Consider the following 21,048-nt stretch of genomic DNA (forward strand, 5'->3'; position numbering starts at 1 on the left):
TCTCTCAGGAAAGGAGGCGGGAATTAATCTCTGGGGAGATAGGGCCACAGGCTCAAACCAAGAGTGGGGCCTTTGGACCCAGGGCTGCCCCTCTGCCCCCTTGGTGTCAGTCCCGGGTGGCAGAAGGAGTCCAGTTCTACCCAAGCGGTGGGTAAACGGGAAACACTTAACCTAGGCTAAGGAATATGCTTTTATATTCATCTTTGACTCTGGCTGTTTCTCATGTTCTAAGAATTGACTTCAGCCAGCGGCTGAAGGCATGGACCAGAGGGCGTGGCTTTTCCGGGTCCAGCCACAGGCTCTCGGCCGCAGGGCAGGGGGGGTTGGTAAAAGGTGCTCCATCTCAGCAAAGCTTGCAGGGGGACTGAGGAGGGGCTGCGGGGGATTTTCTGGAGACGAGTTTATGCGTGCAGCCCCCGGGGAGACGCCACGGCACCGCGACCCCCGACCCCCGGGTCTGGAAGGGCCTTGCTGAGGCAGGGTGGGGCCTGTCCCGCCTTGAGGCCATGAAGGACTTGGTTGGGAGTTGGGGGTACCTGAGAGGTGCCTCTACTGTCCCCTTGCTCCCAGGGGAGGGATCAGAGCCCGGCACACAGCAGGCGCCTACTCGGTGCTGGTTGGATAGGAGCCCAGGTTAATCCGGCCACCCTCTCAGTCTGGTGGAGGAAGCTTCTAGACCCCAGGGGCTGGCTCAGCTGTGTGGTCACGACTGGCCGGGGATGGGGAGGGAGCTGACGTGTGGCTTATGTGGCTGGCTCCGGGTGGCCAGGCTCCGCGGGAGCCAGAGGAGTATGGAGGAGCGCCCGTGCACAGACCCTGCCTAGGCCTAACGGCCCTCCCCGGGAAACCGAGGAGGCCCCTCGGGCCATTGGGGTGGTCCCCACACCCCTCCAGAAGAGATGTGATTCTTTTTATAGGCTGACACCTGCCACCCCCACGCTCGGTTGGGCGCACCCTCAGCAAAGAGCACCCCCAAACCTCTTGGGGGGTGATGTATCTTTTGCGCACATCGCTCCCACCTAGCCCCGCACTGACCCTTCTCAGACAGACACCCCCTGGTTCTCAAACCGCCCCTCTCTCTTCCGGTCGGAAACCCCTGAGGTGCCGGGGGTGGGCGCAGAGGGAGCCGCTCACCGCCCGGACCGTCTCTGGATGTCACCACCCCCCAGGCTCCCAGCATCTGGAGCCGTATCCCCACGCCCGCCACGCGCGCACACACGCGCACACACACGCACACACAGAGACTCACGCTCACACAGACACACTCACACCCGTGCGCAGACCCCGCCCGCGGCCCCGCCCCGGCCCCTGCGGGCGCCCCCTCCGGCTCTCGCGGACCCGGCACGCAGCCCGCCCCAGCTGGCGGGAGGCGGCGGCTTCGGGCAGATTTGATTTTCCCGCAGCCCGGGCGCCCCGAAGCCCGAGACCGAGCCCAAGCCGAGGAGGTGGCGCTCGCACCGGGTCCCCGGCCCCGCTGCCGCCCGCGCCGAGCTCCAGGGAGAGGCGGCGCAGCCTCGGCGCTCCGGGCTCCGCGCTGCCGGCGTCCGGCCACCCCCGCCCGCGCCGGATCCGGCCCCCCACGCCCCTCTTACCTCTTCCCTCTCCCTCACGCCTTCGGTCCCCACCCGAAGCTGCACGCCGCTCTCCCCATACCCTTCCCCACGACTCCGCGCGCGTCCCTCCCGGTGTCCTCTCCCCGCGCCCCTCCGCCTCTCTCCGCTGCGCCCCAGCTCCCTGGGCACCTGGCCCCTCTCTGCCGGCCCCCCAGCCTCCTCGTCGCGTCACCCGCACCCCCTCCTCTATCCGCGGCCCCCGCTCCCTCCGCCCCCCCTTCCCTCTCTCACTTCCCACGCCCCCTCTTCGCGCTCCTCTCTCCTCCCGTTGCCGCCCAGCACCGGCTCCGGAGTTGGGGGAGAGCCCAGGGTTTCAGTCGCTTTGGAGGAGGCGTGAATCGCGCAGGGATTGACTAATTGGGGGTGGGGGGCGCGGTGGGCGATGGAGCAGCCCGAGGACATGGCGTCGCTGAGCGAGTTCGACTCCTTGGCGGGCAGCATCCCGGCCACCAAGGTGGAGATCACCGTGTCCTGCAGGTGAGCCGCCCGCTGGCCGGGTCCCCCTGCCCCGCCCCTGGACCCGGAGCCCCGCGGCCCTCGCCGCGCCGACCCTCTACCCTCGCGCGCCCCCTTTCAGAGTGTCCTTGCCTCCAGGACCCCCCCTTGCCTGTCCAGCGGGAGCCCCTGCCCAGCCATGGGTGGTGACGGCGGAATGGGAAGGCAGGCTTGGGGTCGTATCGCAGAAAGTTTGGACTCCAGGCGGCTGCGGAGAGGAGAAATACAGACACAGGAACAAGGGTCCAGACGCCAGAGGAAGGAGAAGGTGGTAGTGAAAGGCTATCCCAGGCTATTTCTGATCAACTCCTCCCCAAATGGAGAAGTGAGTGATTTGCCCCATCCTTCCCAGGCATAACCAGCCTCTGCCTTTTGTGCTGTTCTCTCCTCTCTTCTCCCTGCTCGTTTGCCCCAACACCCTCCTCTCCTCCCCGCCCACCCAGTGTCCTAGACCCCAAGATTTAAAGCTTTTCTTCACCTCCAACAGCAAAACTGACTCGTGGAAAGGGATCAGATTGATTCATTCATACTGAGCTGTGGATAACTGATAATAACTTCAAGGGGCATCATTAAAAAACAACAACAACAATAACTTAGGTACAAAATCTTAAGCGAAAGGATTACAGCACTGAGTGTGGAATTTGAGAGTCCAGTAGGGGAGGGGAGGTGTGTTTTTGTGGGCTACCACCCCCAAATCCTCAGTTATGTTACAGACTTTGGGGGCATCTCCCCCTGTTTCTCCTATCTTAGGGGAAGGTTGCCCCAAGCAGTAAGTGGGTACTAGTGGAGAAGGGGGGTTTTTCTCTAGTTCAGTCATGGCCTTGGGCTGGCCTATGGTCACTACCTGGCTGGGACTGTGAGGCGTACTGTGGCCCAGGCATAGCCCCCTTGACATTCCCCTGGAGATGCCATTCCTCCCTCCTCAGGTGACCAACAGCATTTCCCTAGTCCTGGCTGTATGCTTGTTCCAAATCGCCCACCTCATTTTTGCCCAGGTCCCTCTCTGGTCAGACCCTCCACTCACCCTCACAGCCTCCCAACCCTCTTTTCCAAAGTTGTGGCACTGCTGTGTGTGTGTGTGTGTGTGTGTGTGTGTGTGTGTGTGTGTGTGTGTTGGGGGGGGGCGTAAACCGAGCCAGAGGTACTGGGCTGATGTCTGAGAAAGGGAGGGACTGAGGGGATTTGAGGGTGAGTGGGAGTGAGGGCTGGTGAGGTGGACCACAGCCCCCCGACCCCCACCCATGCTGGGCCCTTCCTGGGTCTTCTGTGATAGCTCCCGCATGTCTCCGCCGTGGTCCTGCACATCCCTATCAGAATTATCACCCGACACCATTTGCATCTTGCCATTGTGCTGCTGGGAGATTCCTGATGGCCCCTTAGCTCTCATCTCACCTCCTCAGCCATCAACAGTTGCCAGGGCCTGCCTTCCCTCCCCTGTGAAGCACACATCCGATGCTCCCTCCTAGCTTGTCAGGCTCCTGTCAGAGCTGTCCTCTGGATCCTTGTCACCACAGAGCTCTGAGCAGCTGATTCCCCATCCTGATTTCACCCCCCCCCTTCATCTCCACCAGTTCATGTCCCCCCCATCCTGAAAACCCTAGCCTCATGCCCCACACTTCCAGCCATCTTTCTCACCCATGAGACACCCAGCCCGAATCACATAGTCTTCTGTGTTCTCTGGGTCCTGAGTCCTCAGCCGGGGGTCAGGGGTGTTACTCACAGACCGAGTGCTCAGCCTCTGAAGGTGGTATAGACTTCATCCCTCCTCCCCCAAAACAACTGTACAAAATAAGCATTTGAGGCAGGGATCCCTACCCTGGCTCTGACCCACAAACCCTCCACTGTAGTGGAGAGGAGACAAGGCGGAGAGTGCATGGTGCAGTGGCTTCGGGGTCCGACACCTTGAAATGGATGCTGCTTTACCCTTTGCAACAAACTTTTAGTCTCCATCGCCCCCATTTGACAAGGGCACACAATGAACCTGCATTTGAGAAATCTTACTTGCTGAGGGAGCTCCCGTGCTTAGAAGAGTGGTTGGCATGTATTCTCAACAAATACTTTTGGAGGAATCAACTTCCAGGAATCGAGGGTCAAGAAGCACACAGCACACTGCTTTGCACTAGCTTGGCATGTGGTAGGTGCTCAGTAAGTGGTTACGATGATTCCTGTAAGGCAGTAGTGCTTGGTCCCTCCTGTTTGCTCTCTGAAAGTGGAGGTGTCCAAAGGACTCAAACCTTTTGCTCAAGAAGTACCTATGGATGCCTGCGAGTGCCTGGGGAAAGTGGTTTGGGATCAAGCCCGGGATCTCTTCCCTCTCAAGAGACGTGACCCATCAGCCTGAGGAGGGCCTGCCTGGGGGGTTCTCCTGAAAGCCACAGGGGTGGGAAGTGGGTTCTGGGAGGAAGAATGTGGAGGCAGGAGTCACCTGGAATAGAGGGGAGACAAGAAAACAGTTTGCATGAGCTTGAGTTTGTAAATCCATCTCTTTGCCTCAATAAGGCCCAACTACCTGGGTTCTAGAAGAGAGAGAGAATAAGAGAGAGAAAGAGAGAGAAGGAAAAGGGGGAGGGGGCGAAGCGGAGCATGGGGAGGAGAGAGGGCTGCGCAGAATGGCTTTCTTCAGCATATTCTACACTCCATGGTCATAAGTCTTCCTCCACTGTATCCCATGATCCTGACAGGGTCCCAGGAGAGGAGGCTAAGGGGTGCCCTGCCCTGGGCATCCAAGTGACACATGCAGGTTGGGCAGGAAATAGTAAGGCAGGGGCGCCTGGGTGGTTCAGTGGGTTAAAGCCGCTGCCTTTGGCTCAGGTCATGATCTCAGGGTCCTGGGATCGAGCCCCGAATCGGGCTCTTTGCTCAGTGGGGAGCCTGCTTCCCTTCCTCTCTCTCTGCCTGCCTCTCTGCCTGCTTGTGATCTCTGTCTGTCAAATAAATAAATAAAATCTTAAAAAAAAATAGTAAGGCAGGCAGAGGGGTTGGTGGGGTGACAACTCCAGGGGGCTCTAGAATGGGCAGCTGCGGTTGAGGAGGCCCAACATTTCAGGTAACTGGAAACTAGCATTTCTGGGAGCCGGTTACCATCCTGCTGTGCTCTGCTTCTTAGGAAGGTCCCTGCCACCCCCTGCAGCCCCAGGAGGCTATCTCTGCACTTGCCTCGGAGAAGACCCAACCCCCTGCCATGCCTAGCCTACAGCACTCCCAGCTGAGCCCAGCTGCCTGGTAGAGGGGCACGTCTGAGCCCCAGCACAGCCAAACCTCTGCTAAAAGCATGTGACACTGTGGGATGGGACATATTTGTGTCCCTGCTTTGGGTAGAGTATTTCTTGGGCTGAAGATCTATGTAGTCCACTCCCAAACAGTGGTTGTTAGCAACTTTGGTAGATTCAGGGTCAAATATTGTAAAGCTTCTGGTGGTTAGCTCAATGGTTAGGAACGTGGGCTGTGGGGTCTGTCTACCTGGGTTCAAATCCCAGCCCTGTCCTTGAGACATTGCATAAATGACTTCATCTGTGTTTCAGTTTCCTCATCTATAAGAGCTGCGCACTAATTCTTTTCTTTTTTTTAAGATTATTTATTTATTTAACAGAGAGAGAGAGAGAGAGAGAGAGAGAGAGATCACAAGCGGGCAGAAAGGCGGGGGTGGGGGGGGGGGGAAGCAGGCTCCCTGCCGAGCAGAGAGCCCGATGCGGGGCTCGATCCCAGGACCTGAGATCATGACCCGAGCAGAAGGCAGATGCGCACTAATTCTTATCACAGCTATGAGGGTGAAGTGGATTCATCCACCAGTGGTAATTTGCCTATTATTTGACACCTGAAAGTAAATTAAAAAAAAAAAAATCTGTCTTTCTAGCTGGGTCCCAAGGTTTGTGTGGGTCCTGGAGATCTGATCCATCGAGAGATTCTTATTTGCCCCTCCCCCCAGCTTTATTGAGATATATTTGACATATTGTGCACATTTAGATTTTCTGAGGGGTTTTTTGGGAATGAGTAGGATAGACGGTTTGTGGAACCACATACCAGCAGACATTGTAGAAAATGTGAGCCTCAAGCTTCTCCTCCCTCTGGCCCTCTGTTCCAGACCTCTCCTGACTCTTAGCCTCCCCGCCAGACCCAGTCAGAAGTCAAGCTATCCAGTGTCCCATTCCCCAAAGTCCTCACTGTTTTTCAGGTCTCTCTATGTAGGGATCTGGACCAGCAGAGTGTGGCTTAGAAAGAGTGATTTGCATTTTTTATGTAACAGGAAACCTTTGCACTTCCACGGGGTACTGCTGGAAGAAGGGGTGCATAGTTTCACATGGTGGGGCTCCTGAGACCCATCGGGAGGTCGAGGAGGGGAGGGTCCAGAGGTGGGCAGTTGCTGGGCCCTGCTGGGATCCCTCAAGCAGCTGCCCTGTCCCTGCCCGTGGGCGGGGCTGGTGGGCAGCTGTCATCTCTGCCCCCAAGATATTTTCAGCTGTCTGTTCAGGTTGGCGGTTTGCTGCCCTGGGGCCTGAGAGGCAGCCTAGCTCAGGAGCTGTGCCCTGGGCCTCTCAGAAGGGGGTGTGAATGGGCTCTGAAAGCTTTCTTCTGACAGGCTTGGGGAGGGTGGCTTTGGGGAAGAAAGAGCATGGGCACTGCGTGACAGCTGTCAAAGCCAGAGCTAGGAAAAAAAAGGCCCATCCAGCCACTGAATATTCCACGGCCCTCCTTAGTTGAACCGGGGGAATGGAAACAGTGGGCTTTATTGAGTGCTCACTACATGCTAGGCGCTTTACATCTGTATTAGGCTGAACCATATGCAGTTGCCTATATTCAGCTGTTTTTGACCTACTTGATTAGCAATTTGGTTCAAACTGAGATTATGATGTTAATTTCCAATTGCCACGTAATACATTACCACAAAGCTAGCAGCTTAAAGCAACAGCCGTTTATAATCTCACGGCTTCAGTAGGTCAGAAGCATATCTGGCCTTTCTGCTCAGGGTCCCCCTAGGCTGAAAGCAAGCTGTCTGCAGGGGCTGTGATCCCATTCTGAGGCTCAGGGTCCAAGCCAAGCTCATTTAGATGGTTGGCAGAATCCAATTCCTCACAGCTGTGAGATGGAAGTCCTGTTTTCTTGCTTGTGGTTGGATCGGGAAGGTTCTCAGCTCTTAGAGGCCGCCTTCAGGTTCTAGCCATGTGGGCCTCTCAAAACATGGCAGCTTCCTTCTTGAGCCATTAGGAGAGGCTCCCCAGTCTGCCATGACAGGATCCTTTCTAAGTAACAGTAATCACAGGAGTGAGTGTCCACCCTATTACCAGGTCCCACCCACACTCAAGGGGAGGGGATTATGCAGATTTGTATGGGGGTGGGAGGGTAGAACTCTTGGGCACCATCTTAGATTTCTGCTTTCCTGCAGTTACTATATCTTTTTAACCTGACCACAATCGACAATCAACAATCGCATAAGGTAGGGAGTGGTATTTTTCCTTTTTTGCTGATTAGGAAACCAGAGCTCAGAGAGGTTAAGGGACCTGCCCAAAGTTACAGTTAGCATATTTTGGAGAAAGGGCCCCAAATCCAGTTTCCTCAGACTTCAAAGTCTTGAGGGCTTCTTGAGGTTGGGGGTTGGGGTCTCCATGAGGGTCATGGTACGGGCCTGGGTACCAAGGATAGTAGTTGTCACCAAAGAGTTGGTGTTCTCTCTCCAGGGATGGGAGAGGACTTCCTTACTCAGTGATGGCCTCTGGCTCTGGGTGGCAAATCCAGAACTGGAGAAATCCCCAGGGAGCAGAGACCAGAGAGTCATGGGAGGGCAGCCAGCTTTCATATAGCTTACCATCCCTTCTCTCCCAGCTCACAATTCTCCCTGCTTAGACCCAAGGCCATTGGTAGAGATGACCTACCATTGGGAAGAGAGGGTGGGGTGGAGGTAAGGGGAATAAGACTGGAAAGCTTTGGAGCACAGAGGAGTCAGGTTCAGCTAGGAATGCTTTGGCTATAGATATCAGAAATAGTGGCTTGAACCCAAAATATATTTATTTTTCTCAGATCACAGTGAGTTTGGTGGTAGATTGTCTTGGTGAGTTTGTCAGCTCACTTTGCTGTCCAGGACCCAGCTAGCTATATTTCTACTCTGCCATCAGCCCAAATGGTGGACATCTTTCTTACAAAATGGCTGCCTCTGTTCCAGGCATCACAACCACATCCAAAGATAGGAAGCAAGGAGTGTGACTGGGTGGCTCAGTGGATTAAGTGTCTGCTTTTGGTTCAGGTCATGATCCTAGGGTCTTGGCATTGAGTCCTGCTTTGGGCTCCCTGCTCAGTGGGTGTGGGGAGTCTGCTTCTCCCTCTTTTGCCCCCTACACATGTTCTCTCTCTCTCTAGATAAATAAATAAATAAAATCTTTAAAAAACCCAAAAAACCAAGAATAACAACAAAGGTAGGAAGCAAGACAGAGGGCCAAAGCCCTCTCTTTGACAAGTTCTTTTTATCTGAAACATGCCCTCCCTCCCAAAATCTCTCACCACATTTGCCCTTCTATTTCAGTGGCTGAAGCCAGGTCTCATGTCCACCTAGACTAACATATTCGTTAGCAAGGGCTGCCATAACAAAACACCATAGAATGAGTCGATTAAACAACAGAAATTTATTTCCCACTGTTCTCAAGGACAGAAGGCTGAGACCAAGGTGTCAGCATAGTTAGGCTCTGAAGAGACTATCTTCCTGGCTTCAGATAGCCACCTTCTCACTGTGCTATTCCATGACAGAGAAAGAAAGCGCTAAGCTCTCTGGTGTCTTTCCTTGTAAGGGCACTAATCCCATCACGAGGGCCTCACCCTCCTGAGCTTAAATTATCCTAATCACCTTCCAAAGGCCACGTCTCCAAATACTGTGACATTGGGGATTAGAGTTTCAATATATAAATTTTAGGAGGTACACAATTCAGTGGATAGCATCGAGGGACAGGAACCTACCCTCTAGGACTTTGAGTGTTTTCACCAGACACTTGAACCGATGTAGATTCTGTTAGTGGGAAGAGAGTGAGGCATGCTTGCAGGGTGGACAGCCATGGCCTCTGCCACAGGAGAATTTCAAAGGGATCCACAGGCTACCTGAGCTCCCTGGGGGTATGAGGGGCCTAGAGTTTGGTGTCTCTAAGGACTGGCTCTTCAGATTTTTCTGTGGTCAGTTGACAGCCCATGTTAGGTGACCAGGGACTTATTTTCCAAACATAGCTTGGCTGGATCCCTGACTACCTCTCTTCCTGTTTCCTGGGCAAGAAAAAAACCACTAAAAACTTAGTGTGATAATTTGGCAAACATTCATGAACAAAGTATTGCAGGGTACCTCTGTTCTCTACTATTACTCACTTCTGATGACCTAGCACAGTGCCTAAAGGTCCCAGTAGGAGAGCTCTATGCCTTTGGACATTGAAGAATCCTGGGCAGGACACTGAAAGTCAATGCGATTCCTGGCTTATCCTCTCTAAAATCTTGGCCAGGTCATTATTTCTTCTGCCTCAGTCTCGATCTGTAAAATGGGGGGAAATATTGGTCCTGTCCACATTCTATAAGGTTGTTATGAAGACAGAAGAGATTATATTTGTCGAAGTTTTATATAAACTGGAGTGTGCTAAATAAAATTAATAATGACAATAGGTACCAATAACTGAACGCTACTGATACATTCATTCCTTCAGTAGTTAACACTGATCCTTATTTGCTATTGAGAGTCTTCACAGTTTGAAGTGCCGAGGATGTGGTGGTGAACAGGACACACAGACCACCTCAGAGAACTCACAATGGTGTGGTGGGGTAATATAACAAATACATACTTTTAAAAAAATTAAGTCAATAATGTCCGATGGGGACAGGTGCTCTGCAAGTAAGTTTGGGTTGATGGGGACACTTTAGACAGGACAAGCAGGTGACATTGAGCTGAGATCCAAAGGATGAGAAAGCCAGCTGGGGGAGGATCTGGAGGGAAGGAGATTCAGATAGGGAGAACTGCAAATGCAAAGGCCCTGTAGCAGAAAAGGCCTTGGTAATGCTCGCAAAACTGCAGGGAGGCTACTGTGGCTGGAGTAGTGTGAGACAGCGAAGGGAAGGAGAATGAGGTTCGAGAGGAAACGGGGGGCTGGGGGAGCGGTGCGGTGGGGGTGTATGGGTCACAGCCTTGTGACCCATGCTAAGGAGTCTGATGTCCTAACAGCATTTCGGGGTTTGGGTTGTTAAACAGGAGTAATGCAATCTGACTCATTTTCTTTCTTTCTTTTTTAAAGATTTATTTATTTATTTGATAGAGAGAGAGTGGTGGGGAAGGGGCAGAGGGAGAATGAGGGAGGGTCCCAAGCAGACTCCATGCTGGGCTCCATCCCAAGACCCCGAGATCATGACCTGAGCTGAAACCAAGAGTCGGATACTTAACCAACTGTGCCACTCAGGCGCCCTGATCTGATTCATTTTCTAAAAAACTTTCTCTGGTTGCTGTGAAGAGAATGGCTGTTGGCGGGTAGGCTAGGGTGGGGAGAGGCTGTTGAAGACTGTTGCTAGGCCGGAAGCCACCGCAGCACCCAAGGGAGAGACAATGGTGATGGTGGTGTGGGGGAGAGTGGACAGATTTGGAATGTGTTTTTGAAGGAAAAACCGTTAAGACTTGATGGATAGGACAGGAGGGGGCATAAGGGCGAGAGGAATCCGACAGACTTCCTGCATTTCTGTTTTAAGCTATTGCTTTCACAATGGCGGAAGGCAGGGACATGACCCCATGGACAGATGAGGAAACTGAGGTTCAGTAGCTTGTCAAGGGTCACAGCGCTACCATGTGGCCATGCGGGGGGACTTAGCGTGGATGCCTCTGAGGCCAGGGCTCATGCTCTCTTCCTTCGGCCACGTGGCATGGGAGGGATGATTGTTGCAGTAATTAATAATAATAATAATAATGCAAATAGCCTCAGGAAGGAGAGCTCTTGAAACCATGTGCAAATTGCTTTTTAGACCTTGGTGAGGTGGCTTGGCAGGGAGACAGAGCTTGCGGGTGAGGAGCAGGATCTGAAAGGGGAGATGGGCGAGTGCCAGGGGCTGGGCGCCAACATCCCTTTCCTCCCCAGCTCCCTCCTTTTCGTGGATGGCTTCTGCATGTCTGAGTGGAGAGCAGGGCAGGAGGGGATGGTCAGCCCTCCAGTTCCTCTCTGCAGCCGTTCCCTTTGGGAGCAGCCCTGATGAGGCGGGGCGCTGGACATGGGAGAGTAAGAATGTGAAGGGGCGCTGCTGGTCGGAATGGGAGTTTTGGGAGAGCCTGGGTTTGGAAATGCAGACACTTCCCATGGGCACCTCTAGATGGGTTTGGGCTTCAGAGTTCAATCTCCGCATGTCCCCCCACAAGTTGGATGGTACTGTGTGCATCTTTCAGCCCCAGCTTCCTGGCCTCTAGAATGAGGTGATGCCTACCTCCTGTCATCGATACATAGGGTAAATGGGGTGTCAAGGATTAAATACCCAACAAAAGACTTGGTGTAGACCGTATCTGTGATGAATGTCCCCTGCTCCCATGCTCTTTGCCTGCCTGTGGTGTCGGCAGGGCAGAGTGTTTGAGGTTGAACTGCTCTGTGGGCAGGGCTGTGTCTCCCCCCTCAGACTGGGGCTCCCTGAGGACAGGGCTGTGTCTTCCCCCTCAGAGTGGGGGTCCCTAAAGGCTGGGCTCTGTCTCCCGCCTCAGACTGCAGCTCCCTGAGGACACAGCCATATCTTCTCCAGTCTCTGACTGGAGAGTCCCAGCCTTTACTCCCTACTCTTGTAAGCCTCCCAGATGGGAGTGCGGGACTCTCAGGCTCCCTCCTTTAGCACCAACAAAGAAGTCTTATTATAACCTTTCCCTTTGCTGGGGCCCTGGAGACTTCTGACCTCAGCCCCCAGTGCATGGTTGTTTTCTTGCTGCCACTGAATTGAAAAATGATTCCTTGGGGGAAAGCAAGAAGGAAAGGGGCCCTAGGCTCCGTTTCCTGGCCTTGATTTAAGGAACAAAAGAAGCTAAGCTCCAGGCTGCTGTGCGGACAGCTGAAGGGTTTTATGCTCTTTTGGGGAAAAAATACATTTGCCTGTTGGAAAAAATTTCTCTTTGAGCTCTCCAAAGACAGAAAGTGGAGAAAAAGCACTTAGGTCTGATGTGTCTGTGCCCTGTGGTTGGGGCCCTGCTTCGGGCCAGAAGACCTGGTTTCCTTCCCCTCGGCTTCTTACTGGTGTGTGTCTGTGGGAAATTCACCCACTGTCTCTCGGCCCGGGAGTCCTCAGTGTGTTGGGGTGAGGGTCACGGAAGAACTTTCTGGTGCTGCGTGGGTGTACATTGTTGCAGTGGGGGAAACTGAGGTCCTCAAGACGGCTGCCATCAGAAGCATGATGTGTTTGGGTGTGTGTGGGATGAAGGTGGGTGTGTATGGTGGAGAAGTTAGTTGAAACCTGACTTCCAGGGCCTCATCCAGACCTGCAAAACTGGACCCTGGGCGTGGGGCCCAACCAAGAATCTGCCTTTTTACAAGGAGGGACAGGGGCGAGTCCCAGGAAGTGAGGCTCCTGAGGGGGGAATTCATCATCTCAAGGCCACGAGAATAGGCTCAGTGGGCCACGGGGCTTCAGGTGGGACAGGCACTGGGGTGAGGCACAGAGAGGGGCAAGTGTGAAGTAAGGGACCAGAGAGGAGTGTAGGATGCAGGGACTTAGGCAAAGGGGCAGAAGGGCCTCAAAGCTTATCAGGGGAGAGGACAGGAGACCAAGGAGGGGCCTGAGGCTGAGGTGAGCAGGGTTGCTGTTGGCCAGTGGGGTGATTCAGCACAGACTCGCAGTGGGGTGCTGGGGGCATATGCATTTGTGGGGGGAGCTTCTTTGGACAGGTGAGGGCAGAGGTGGCTTGTGTTGCCCATCCCTGTGTGTCCTTTCTCACCAAGGGAACCTGAGCACCCTCCATGAGGGAGACTGCCCTGCTCAGCACCAGGCCAGGGATGACCAGTCCTCTGAATAGCCCCACTTTGCGCAGATGCTCCAGAGCAGTCCTGATGAGAGGAACTGTGTTAGTCTGTGTTTTCCGACAGGGAAACTGAGGCACAAGGAACCCGAGTCATTTGGCCAGAGTCAGGATGTAAACCCAGGCACTTAGCCATCAGGCTGTATAGCTAACAGAAAGTATAGGGGCCATCCCTGAATGCGATCGGACACCACACAGGTGGAGAGACAAGAGACTCCCTCTGCCCTGTGGCCATTCCTTTGGTCTTCCTTCATCCATCCCATCGGCCAGCCCACTGGCCCCGCCCCCGCCCAGCTCTGAGTCAGGTGCAGGGCTGGCCCGCAGCAGAGGTCCCTAGCATGGAGGAGCACCCAGCCTCATTTTGCAGCCCAGGGTGTGCTGAGCAGGGACGTGGGGTCCTACCAGTCAGGGGGTTGTGCACTACAGGCCAAAGAGAACTCAGGCTAGGGGAGGAGAGATGGTTGTTGATCAGGGCCTGTTCAGGGCAGGCAGAATGGAGGAGGATAGATTGGAATGAGTCTGGAAGGATGATGAGGATCATCTCAGCAGGGCGGAGGGACTGGGGTCTTCGGCCTCCTCAGAGGCCGTGGCGAGCTAACCCAAGCCGCAGGACCCAGTGAGAGGCCTGAGGCCATGGGGCAGGGAGCCACTGAAGCTACGTGGCTCGTTCTATTTCTCATTCCAGATGTGTCCCTCTCGCCCGGCTGGGAGGGTGGGCAGAGCCAGGGAAATCCCCGCATGCTTCTTTTTGAAGCTAGGACCCCTTCTCTCCTTTTCCCTCTGTCTCTCTGTCAATCGTCTTCTGTTTCTCTGTCTCTCTCTCTCTCACACGTACACACACACAGAGTTTGAAATCCAGGGTCTCACTAGCCTGAACGTGACAAAACCTGAGTTCCAGAGCCAGACCCTGGAGAAGTCAGAGACTCTCTCTGAGTCTCATATTCCTCTTTTTTTTTTTTTTAATTTTATTTATTTATTCGACAGACAGAAATCACAAGTAGGCAGAGAGGCAGGCAGAGAGAGAGGGGGAGGCAGGCTCCCTGCCAAGCAGAGAGCCTGATGCGGGGCTTGATCCCAGGACCCTGAGATCATGACCCAAGCCGAAGGCAGAGGCTTAACCCACTGAGCCACCCAGGCGCCCCTCATATTCCTTTAAAAAAAAAATTATTTTATTTTATTTTTGTCAGAGAGAGCACAAGCAGGGGGAGGGGCAGGCAGAGGGAGAAGCAGGCCCCCAGCTGAGCGGGGAGCCTGATGTAGGACTCGATCGCAGGACCCTGGGATCATGACCCGAGCCGAAGGCAGCCGCTTAACTGACGGAGCCTCCCAGGTGTCCCAAGTCTCACATTCCTGATTTATAAAAGAATTGGAAAAAGTGACCTCGGAGGTCCCTTCCAGCTTGAGTGTTCTAAGCTTTTGAGCAATTATAGAATTTCATTATAGAATACAAAGATAAACCCCTGCACTCTCTTTAATAAATTCCCAGCCCCCCTTCTTTATTACTTCCAGCTCCTCACCCTGCCTCAGGTTTCACTAGAATAGAGGTTCCTCTTTGGGGTGAAGGCATTTTGTCCTTTACTGAAATCAAGACAGGCACTTCTGTCCCCTAACTTAGCATCCTGCAGGAGGAGGACGCGTCAGCCCTCTTCGGTGTGACTGAGCATGTGTGAAAGTGGTATCTTACCTGTCCCTGTGCCCCCATACCCACCCCTTCAGCCACCTTGCCTGTCATTTCATCTCTTGCTCCCTGCAGGGGCCTGGGAGTTTTATCAGATGGTTTCCAAAGTGACAGCTGGCTGGGAGCAAGTCTGGTGCAGGAGCGGTGGAGACCAGCAGAGGGGGTGTGTGTCTTGGGGTCACGGAGGGCTAGCTGGGGGTGGCTGCCTTTTGGGAAGAGACCCCTGAAAGAAGAAAGTGGAACAGAGGTTGGGGATCTCGGGATCCCCCCTCTCAGAGACACCGCTGGGAATCTTGGGGACTGAAGCTGGGGTGATTCGTAAACACAATCGGGGTCTCCCCAGCAGCAGGTGGCGATTGCATCTGTCTGTCCATCAGCTGGTCTTTGGCTCCCACCTCAGGATGGGGGGCAGGAATTGACTGTGGGGACAAACTGCCCTATAGGCTGTCACTCTTGATGGCTCTGGTGCGGGAGCCAGGATAAGGACTCCTTATAGATCTTTCTGGCTCTACCTCTGTTTGTTCCCTGCCATTCCCTGGGCCTTAGTCTCCCCCTTCTCTGGGGAGAAGATGAAACAGATGATCCAGAGCATTCCATCCAGCTCTGACAGTTGGAGTTTGGCAGTCAGGGAGACACACAGACTAGTGAGAATTGTTTCTTCTTTCTGAGAAAGGGGTTCAAATTCATGTGGAGTGGAGGGAGGAGGAAGAAGACCCTTGGGAACCTCTGGGCAGAGCTTACTCGTAGGACGGAGTCAGGAACTCGCACAGGTGGGAGGGCTCATAGGAAGTCCCCTTTAGGGCTGGAGTGGTGCATGAGTCAACAAGGGTCTTTGATGAGCAGGTCTCCCTCTGGGCCTCTGGAGCTCGGTCCTTCTGGAAGATTGCCGAACAAGCGAATGGAGGATGCCTGGCAGCTGCCCGGGGTCGGGGGTGGGGAGAGCAACAAGAAACTGGTTATTATTCCCCAGCTCCTGCCCCCGGGGGTGGATAAACTTCCTGGTATTTGCAGCTGGCTTGCTGGAAAGAGCCCTCTGGAGAGAAGCGGCATAGGAGGAAACCCTGGGTGTGTCCAGGAACTAGAAGGGCTGAGGAGATAGGATAGGGAGTCCACAATCTTTAGGACTGGCTCTATGGTACGATGAAGAAACAGACGTTCAGAGAAGTGGAGTCACTTCCCAGCCTGAAACTGAGTTTCCAGTGGGCTGTGTTGCTTCGTGACAGCAGCATGTCACTGTGGAATGGAAGACACCAGAGGTGCAGGACCTAGCCCTGCCTGATCCCTCTGTGCCTCCACTTCCACATCTGTAAGATGGGATGATGCCTGCCCCGTACTGACCTTGCAGGACTGTGTGAGAATTGGGAGATAGTACTTGCAGAATGCTTAGCTACGTGCTTGACCCGTCCCTGGGGTTCAAGAGCAGGGCCTGTGATTACATGGAAGCAGAGCAGGAGCAGCGGGCCCCCTCTTCAACACCTCTCAGTCCCTCAACGTATCCATCATCCTGCTGCCGTGCTTCCAAGTCTGATGATCAGGACCACGTGTTAGCTTCCGGCCTTGGCCTTGACCACGGAAGGACCCCGTTCCAATAAGTCTGCATCCTGTGGGAGGTTTCACTGGTTCATCTACCAACATAGGTGACAGATGCAATAAACTGGCTCTACCTAGAGCCCACAGGGAATTATGGGACACTAAGTGGCTAAGTTTTGTTTGCTTGTTTTACCTTTTTTTTTTTTTTTTTTTGAGAAGTAGAGATGTCTTATGGGGGGAGAATTTCTAGAACAGGTTAAGCCATTGGGCAGATGGAGATGTGGCTCAAGAGTAAGGTCCTGGGTACCTGTGGGGTACCCAGAGTGCATGGCATGGGTTGGGGGGTAGGAGTGGACAGCCACACTCCTCAGGAAGCAGGGCTGAGGGGCCTCCACAGCCCCCTCTGTGCCTGCTTTAATGAGCACCCAAGAGATGTGTGCCCAAGGAACCTTCTCTTCCTGTTTTGCCTGCGGCCAGGCCTGAGGCCGTCTCTGGGTCTCACCCCAGGCCTGACTCCCCTGAGACCTTTCTCTCCTCTGGCTGTGCTAACTCTTCCTCTCTCCCCCTCTTTTAGGAATCTCTTGGACAAAGACATGTTTTCCAAGTCCGACCCACGTAAGTCCTGCTCTGACACTAGTAACAGTAACAACAACAGCAATGACATGGTGACGGATGGTAGTGACACACTTGAGCCCTTCCTGAGCTTTAATGAGGCACTAGGCCCCTTTCTGGGCCCATCTAGGCTGTTTATTGTCTCACTGATACTGTCTGGAGAAGGAGAACTGGGGCTCTGACCCTTCCCAGGCCGCAGGAACCTGTGAAAATTCAGCCCAACCAGGGGGGTTGGTGGGGGTCAGGGTGCCTGGGGGCCAGAAGTTCTCAGTCCCAAAACGCAGTATATTTCAGAGCCCCAACTGACTGTGGTCTGAGGGGTTGACGAGCACTGATTTTCGAGTCCAGGGATCTAGCCCTGAGCAATGCCATTCAACTCTCTGACCTTTGACGGGTCGTTGGCCTCCTCAGAGCCTCAGTTTGCCCATCTGTGGAATGGGGCTGATGACAGTAATAGGCTTCATGAGGTTGCCTTGGGCTCTGAAAGGATGACTGATTCGGGTTTCAGATGCTCTCTCCCACCACGTCTCTGCAACTCAGTCCTCCACGTGCCCTCTATCATGTTCTGGCCTAGATGTGAATGACCCTCAACGCCCTCCACGAGGGTCCTTCGAGAGGAGGGTCCCCTTCTATATTCTAGGCCCCCTTCTCCAAGCTGACCCCCCCCCCCAACTCCAGACTCAACAGTGCTGCCCAGGCCAGAGTCTCCTGAAGTGCCCTTCCCCTCCAGAGATATCCCCATCTAGAGCACCCACCTTCCTCTTGGCCTGGGGTTTTAACCCTCTTTTTCTCCTCTCCCCACAGTATGTGTTATGTATACTCAAGGGATGGAGAACAAGCAGTGGCGGGAGGTAGGTGGTCCTTTCCCCATCCCAGACACATCGCCTGTCCCTCGTTGTCTGTTTGTCTGACTCTGGAGACATCCCACCTGATGTGTTTTGAAATGCAGCATTTAGGCCCTTGGGAAGGGTAGTAAGGCGGGAAGAACATGCAGTTTTATCCCTGCTATTGTAGGAAGAAGCATGGTGGAGGGGAAATTTCCTGCCCTCTGTAAGCCAGGCTGAGGGAGAGATATGCTCTTGCCTCAGGGAGCCCCAGTCTGAGGAGGGGGTTACACAGCTGTGCCCTCAGCAAACCCCAGTCTGAAGGGGGGACACAGCCCTGCCCTCAGGGAGCCCCAGTCTGAGTGGGAGACAAAGGGAGTCCAGACCCAACAAAAAAGACCTCCTCTGGTGGCCTAAGACTGGATATAGCAGCTGGTGCCCCGTCTCATCTACCCTGGCCTTCATTTGGTTTCCAACCAACGTGAGCATTCAGTTAGGAGATTGCCTTGCCTGGAAAGCTTCAGTGACTCCTCTCCGTTTTGAATCAAGTCCCAGCTCCTTAGCGGGGCTTCCAAGCTCTGCCAAGAGCCTAGGGAGTCCCTCCCAGATGACACGACCAGAATGAGAATAGCCAGTAAAGCTTCAGTAACCCAGGGGCGCCTGGGTGGCTCAGTGGGTTAAAGCCTCTGCCTTCGGCTCGGGTCATGATCTCAGGGTCCTGGGATCGAGCCCCGCATCAGGGAGCCTGATTCCTCCTCTCTCTGCCTGCCTCTCTGCCTACTTGTAATCTCTGTCAAATAAATAAATAAAATCTTAAAAAAAAAAAAGAATGTTTAAAAAAAAAAAAGCTTCAGTAACCCAGACTTTAGTAACCTCATCTTCCTTGTCGGTGGCTTGGCCAGAGCATCACCTATCCTTACCCCATCACCACCCCTTACCCCCAGGTGTGGCAGGAGCAAGTGGCCAAAGGAGGTGAATTTTATCCATAAAATGTATGGGAAATATTTCCACAGGGGCCGGGCTAAAGTTTACTTTTTTCGCCTTCTCCAAGACTCTGAGCCAATTAAAGCGGAAACCAGATTGCTGAGGAAACATTTAGCCTACTTAAGTGAACTAATTACTTTTGAGGCCTTTTGGCCAAGCTTCATAGAAAGCAGCAGCGTGTTAATGTCAGAGTGATTCATTCAGGAAAGTCTGGAAGGGCCTCTTCAGAAGACACTGCTCTGTTGGCCATTAATGACATTCAGTAATGTCATAATTGTCCCCATTCGGGTCAGGGTCCCTGACTGTCCCCGAGACGTCATCACCACCTGCACCATTGGGGCAGAGTGGACGAAAGGCAGGAGGCCTCGCTGCTGGCTCTAGCCCTTTCTGGAGGTGGAATCTGGAGCAAGTTGCCTACTCTCACTATACCTCAGTTTCCCCATATGTAATATGGGGATAACACTGCCCTGGTACTCCTGTGGCCAGGGCGAAACAAGGTGATGGATGGAAGGTGGCTGCTGTGTAGTCATTGCTCGGTAAATCGCATTGCTTGCATCATCCAGAACGTTTGGGGCCTCCCAGTCACTCCCTCAATGGGTTGATATTTGCAACAGTAAGCACTGATGTGTCCCAGGCAACATACCAGGTGCAGTGGGGAAAGAAGGAGGTAGTCAGAAGAACAGAGCTTCACCAAAAATGTGAGCTGGCCCTGGAGTTTGCCACCTGGAAGGGGAGAGTCACCTGTGTGAATAAATCCTAACAGAGGAAACAGGGAGCAGAGAAGTATCAGTGAGAGTAAGAGGGGGGTTCACGGGCGAGAACGTTCTGGCCAGCGTGCCATATTTAGCCAAAGCACTTTGATAGCTTGTTGGACTATCACAAATCACATGTGATGGAACGCAAGACAGGGAAGCTGGGGGTCCAGCAGCACAGCTGGTGGCAGAAGAGACAGCATGGAGGGGGGATCCAAAAGGAGCAGGTCAGTCCAGCGCCTGGGTAGCTGGGTGAAGTAATAAGGGGCTATTTATGAAGGAGAGCTCAGGGTTTAGGGAAGCCATGAGGGGTGACAAATCACCAGGCTGGCAACAGTAGAAAGCCATTACTACTCCAGGCCTGAGGAGGTCCATGGAGGCCGAGGTTTCTAGAATCCCAGGGGGACCTCCCAAGATGAGCCCGGGCAACCTCACTCTCTTTCCACCTTCTGCTGTCCTGCCGGTGCCTCCTCCTGGTATAAACCCCACTGGGAGCCCCAGCGGAGGGTATCCCTCCTGGGCACAGGGCAGGGTGGACAAGCCAGTGGATCCAGAGGGACAAAGAGGGACAGTCCAGAAGGAACAGTAAGCAGATGATCGAGGTGGGGCAACAGAGAGGAAGAGGCCACCGAGGGAGCTGGCGGCTGTCAGGCTGAGGACAACTGGGACCATGGGGTCAGAATGTCAGAGCAGGAGGGTCCCAGCCCCATGGACAGCCAATGTCACGCACAGCCTTCAGGGGTGACGGTGGCTGAGCTCAGGCTTCCAGCTCTTTCTGGAGAAGGGAAGATGCACTCAGACATATTGGGGCCCTGTTTCTTTGCCTGATTCTCTCTATGACCCACAGAGGACAGTATCAGGAATGGAAAATTTAAAGCAAAATCCGGAATCCATCTCTGGAACTACCCCTGGGGGGTAGCAGTCTTTTGCTCGTAAACAGGAACCTGCTCCCACCTGTTAGTTCATTGCAAAACGTCTGTTAGCAGAACCTTGGCCGAGAGGTAATCAGCCTGTGACCAGGAGGAGTCAAGTGGGGGCACAGCAGTTTCTGCAGGCAAGGTCCAGACCCCAGGGTTTGCACAGGTTGCGGGGGGATGAAAGCTCTTCTCTCAGCCCCTGGCTGCGGGGTTTCAGCTGATTTTAACTGTTTGGGTCATTTTAAATGCCTTCTGAGAGAGCTCCAGCTAACAGCACCTAAATCTGTCAATGCATTTTATGAAAATTGACTCAAGATGTAATTTTAGCCCAGGAAATTGAGCACTATTTGCATCAGGGTTGGCCAGGGCCTTCTGCATGTCCCAGGGAAGACAGGATGACCAGATAGGAAGGGTCCTAGAAACCTTCTCACAGGGAGGAGGGCTGTAATGGGGAGCGTCTCTCCGTTCCCCATTTGAAAAATGTGTGGGCAGGTGATCCCTGCCCCTGCCTGGCCAGACAGCTGTCCTGGTCGGGGGTGCCCCTTGGAAACGAGGAGATGGATATTACAGAATCTTAGGGTGTCCCGCTGCTGGACCCACACTGCTTGTGGGGATTGTCACCAGTGACCACGCCCACACATCCCTGCCAGAGCACTATTTTT

The 21,048-nt window shown here is 53.8% G+C and overlaps 1 protein-coding gene across 2 annotated transcripts in view; it reads left to right on the top strand.

Moving 5' to 3' along the window:
* The first annotated feature begins 1,995 nt into the window (after positions 1 to 1,995).
* LOC111147674 (copine 5) overlaps positions 1,996 to 21,048 on the top strand; it is an 86,867-nt gene continuing 67,814 nt past the window's right edge. For both annotated transcript variants that reach the window (XM_022503884.1, XM_022503885.1), the window contains exons 1-3: positions 1,996 to 2,090; positions 16,872 to 16,912; positions 17,714 to 17,760. In XM_022503884.1, coding sequence (XP_022359592.1) covers positions 1,996 to 2,090; positions 16,872 to 16,912; positions 17,714 to 17,760 — 183 coding nt within the window. The remainder of the gene's footprint in view (positions 2,091 to 16,871; positions 16,913 to 17,713; positions 17,761 to 21,048) is intronic.

Source organism: Enhydra lutris, unplaced genomic scaffold (genome assembly GCF_002288905.1).
Source record: "Enhydra lutris kenyoni isolate GAN:26980312 unplaced genomic scaffold, ASM228890v2 scaffoldscaffold17, whole genome shotgun sequence".
Classification (NCBI taxonomy): Eukaryota; Metazoa; Chordata; class Mammalia; order Carnivora; family Mustelidae; genus Enhydra; species Enhydra lutris.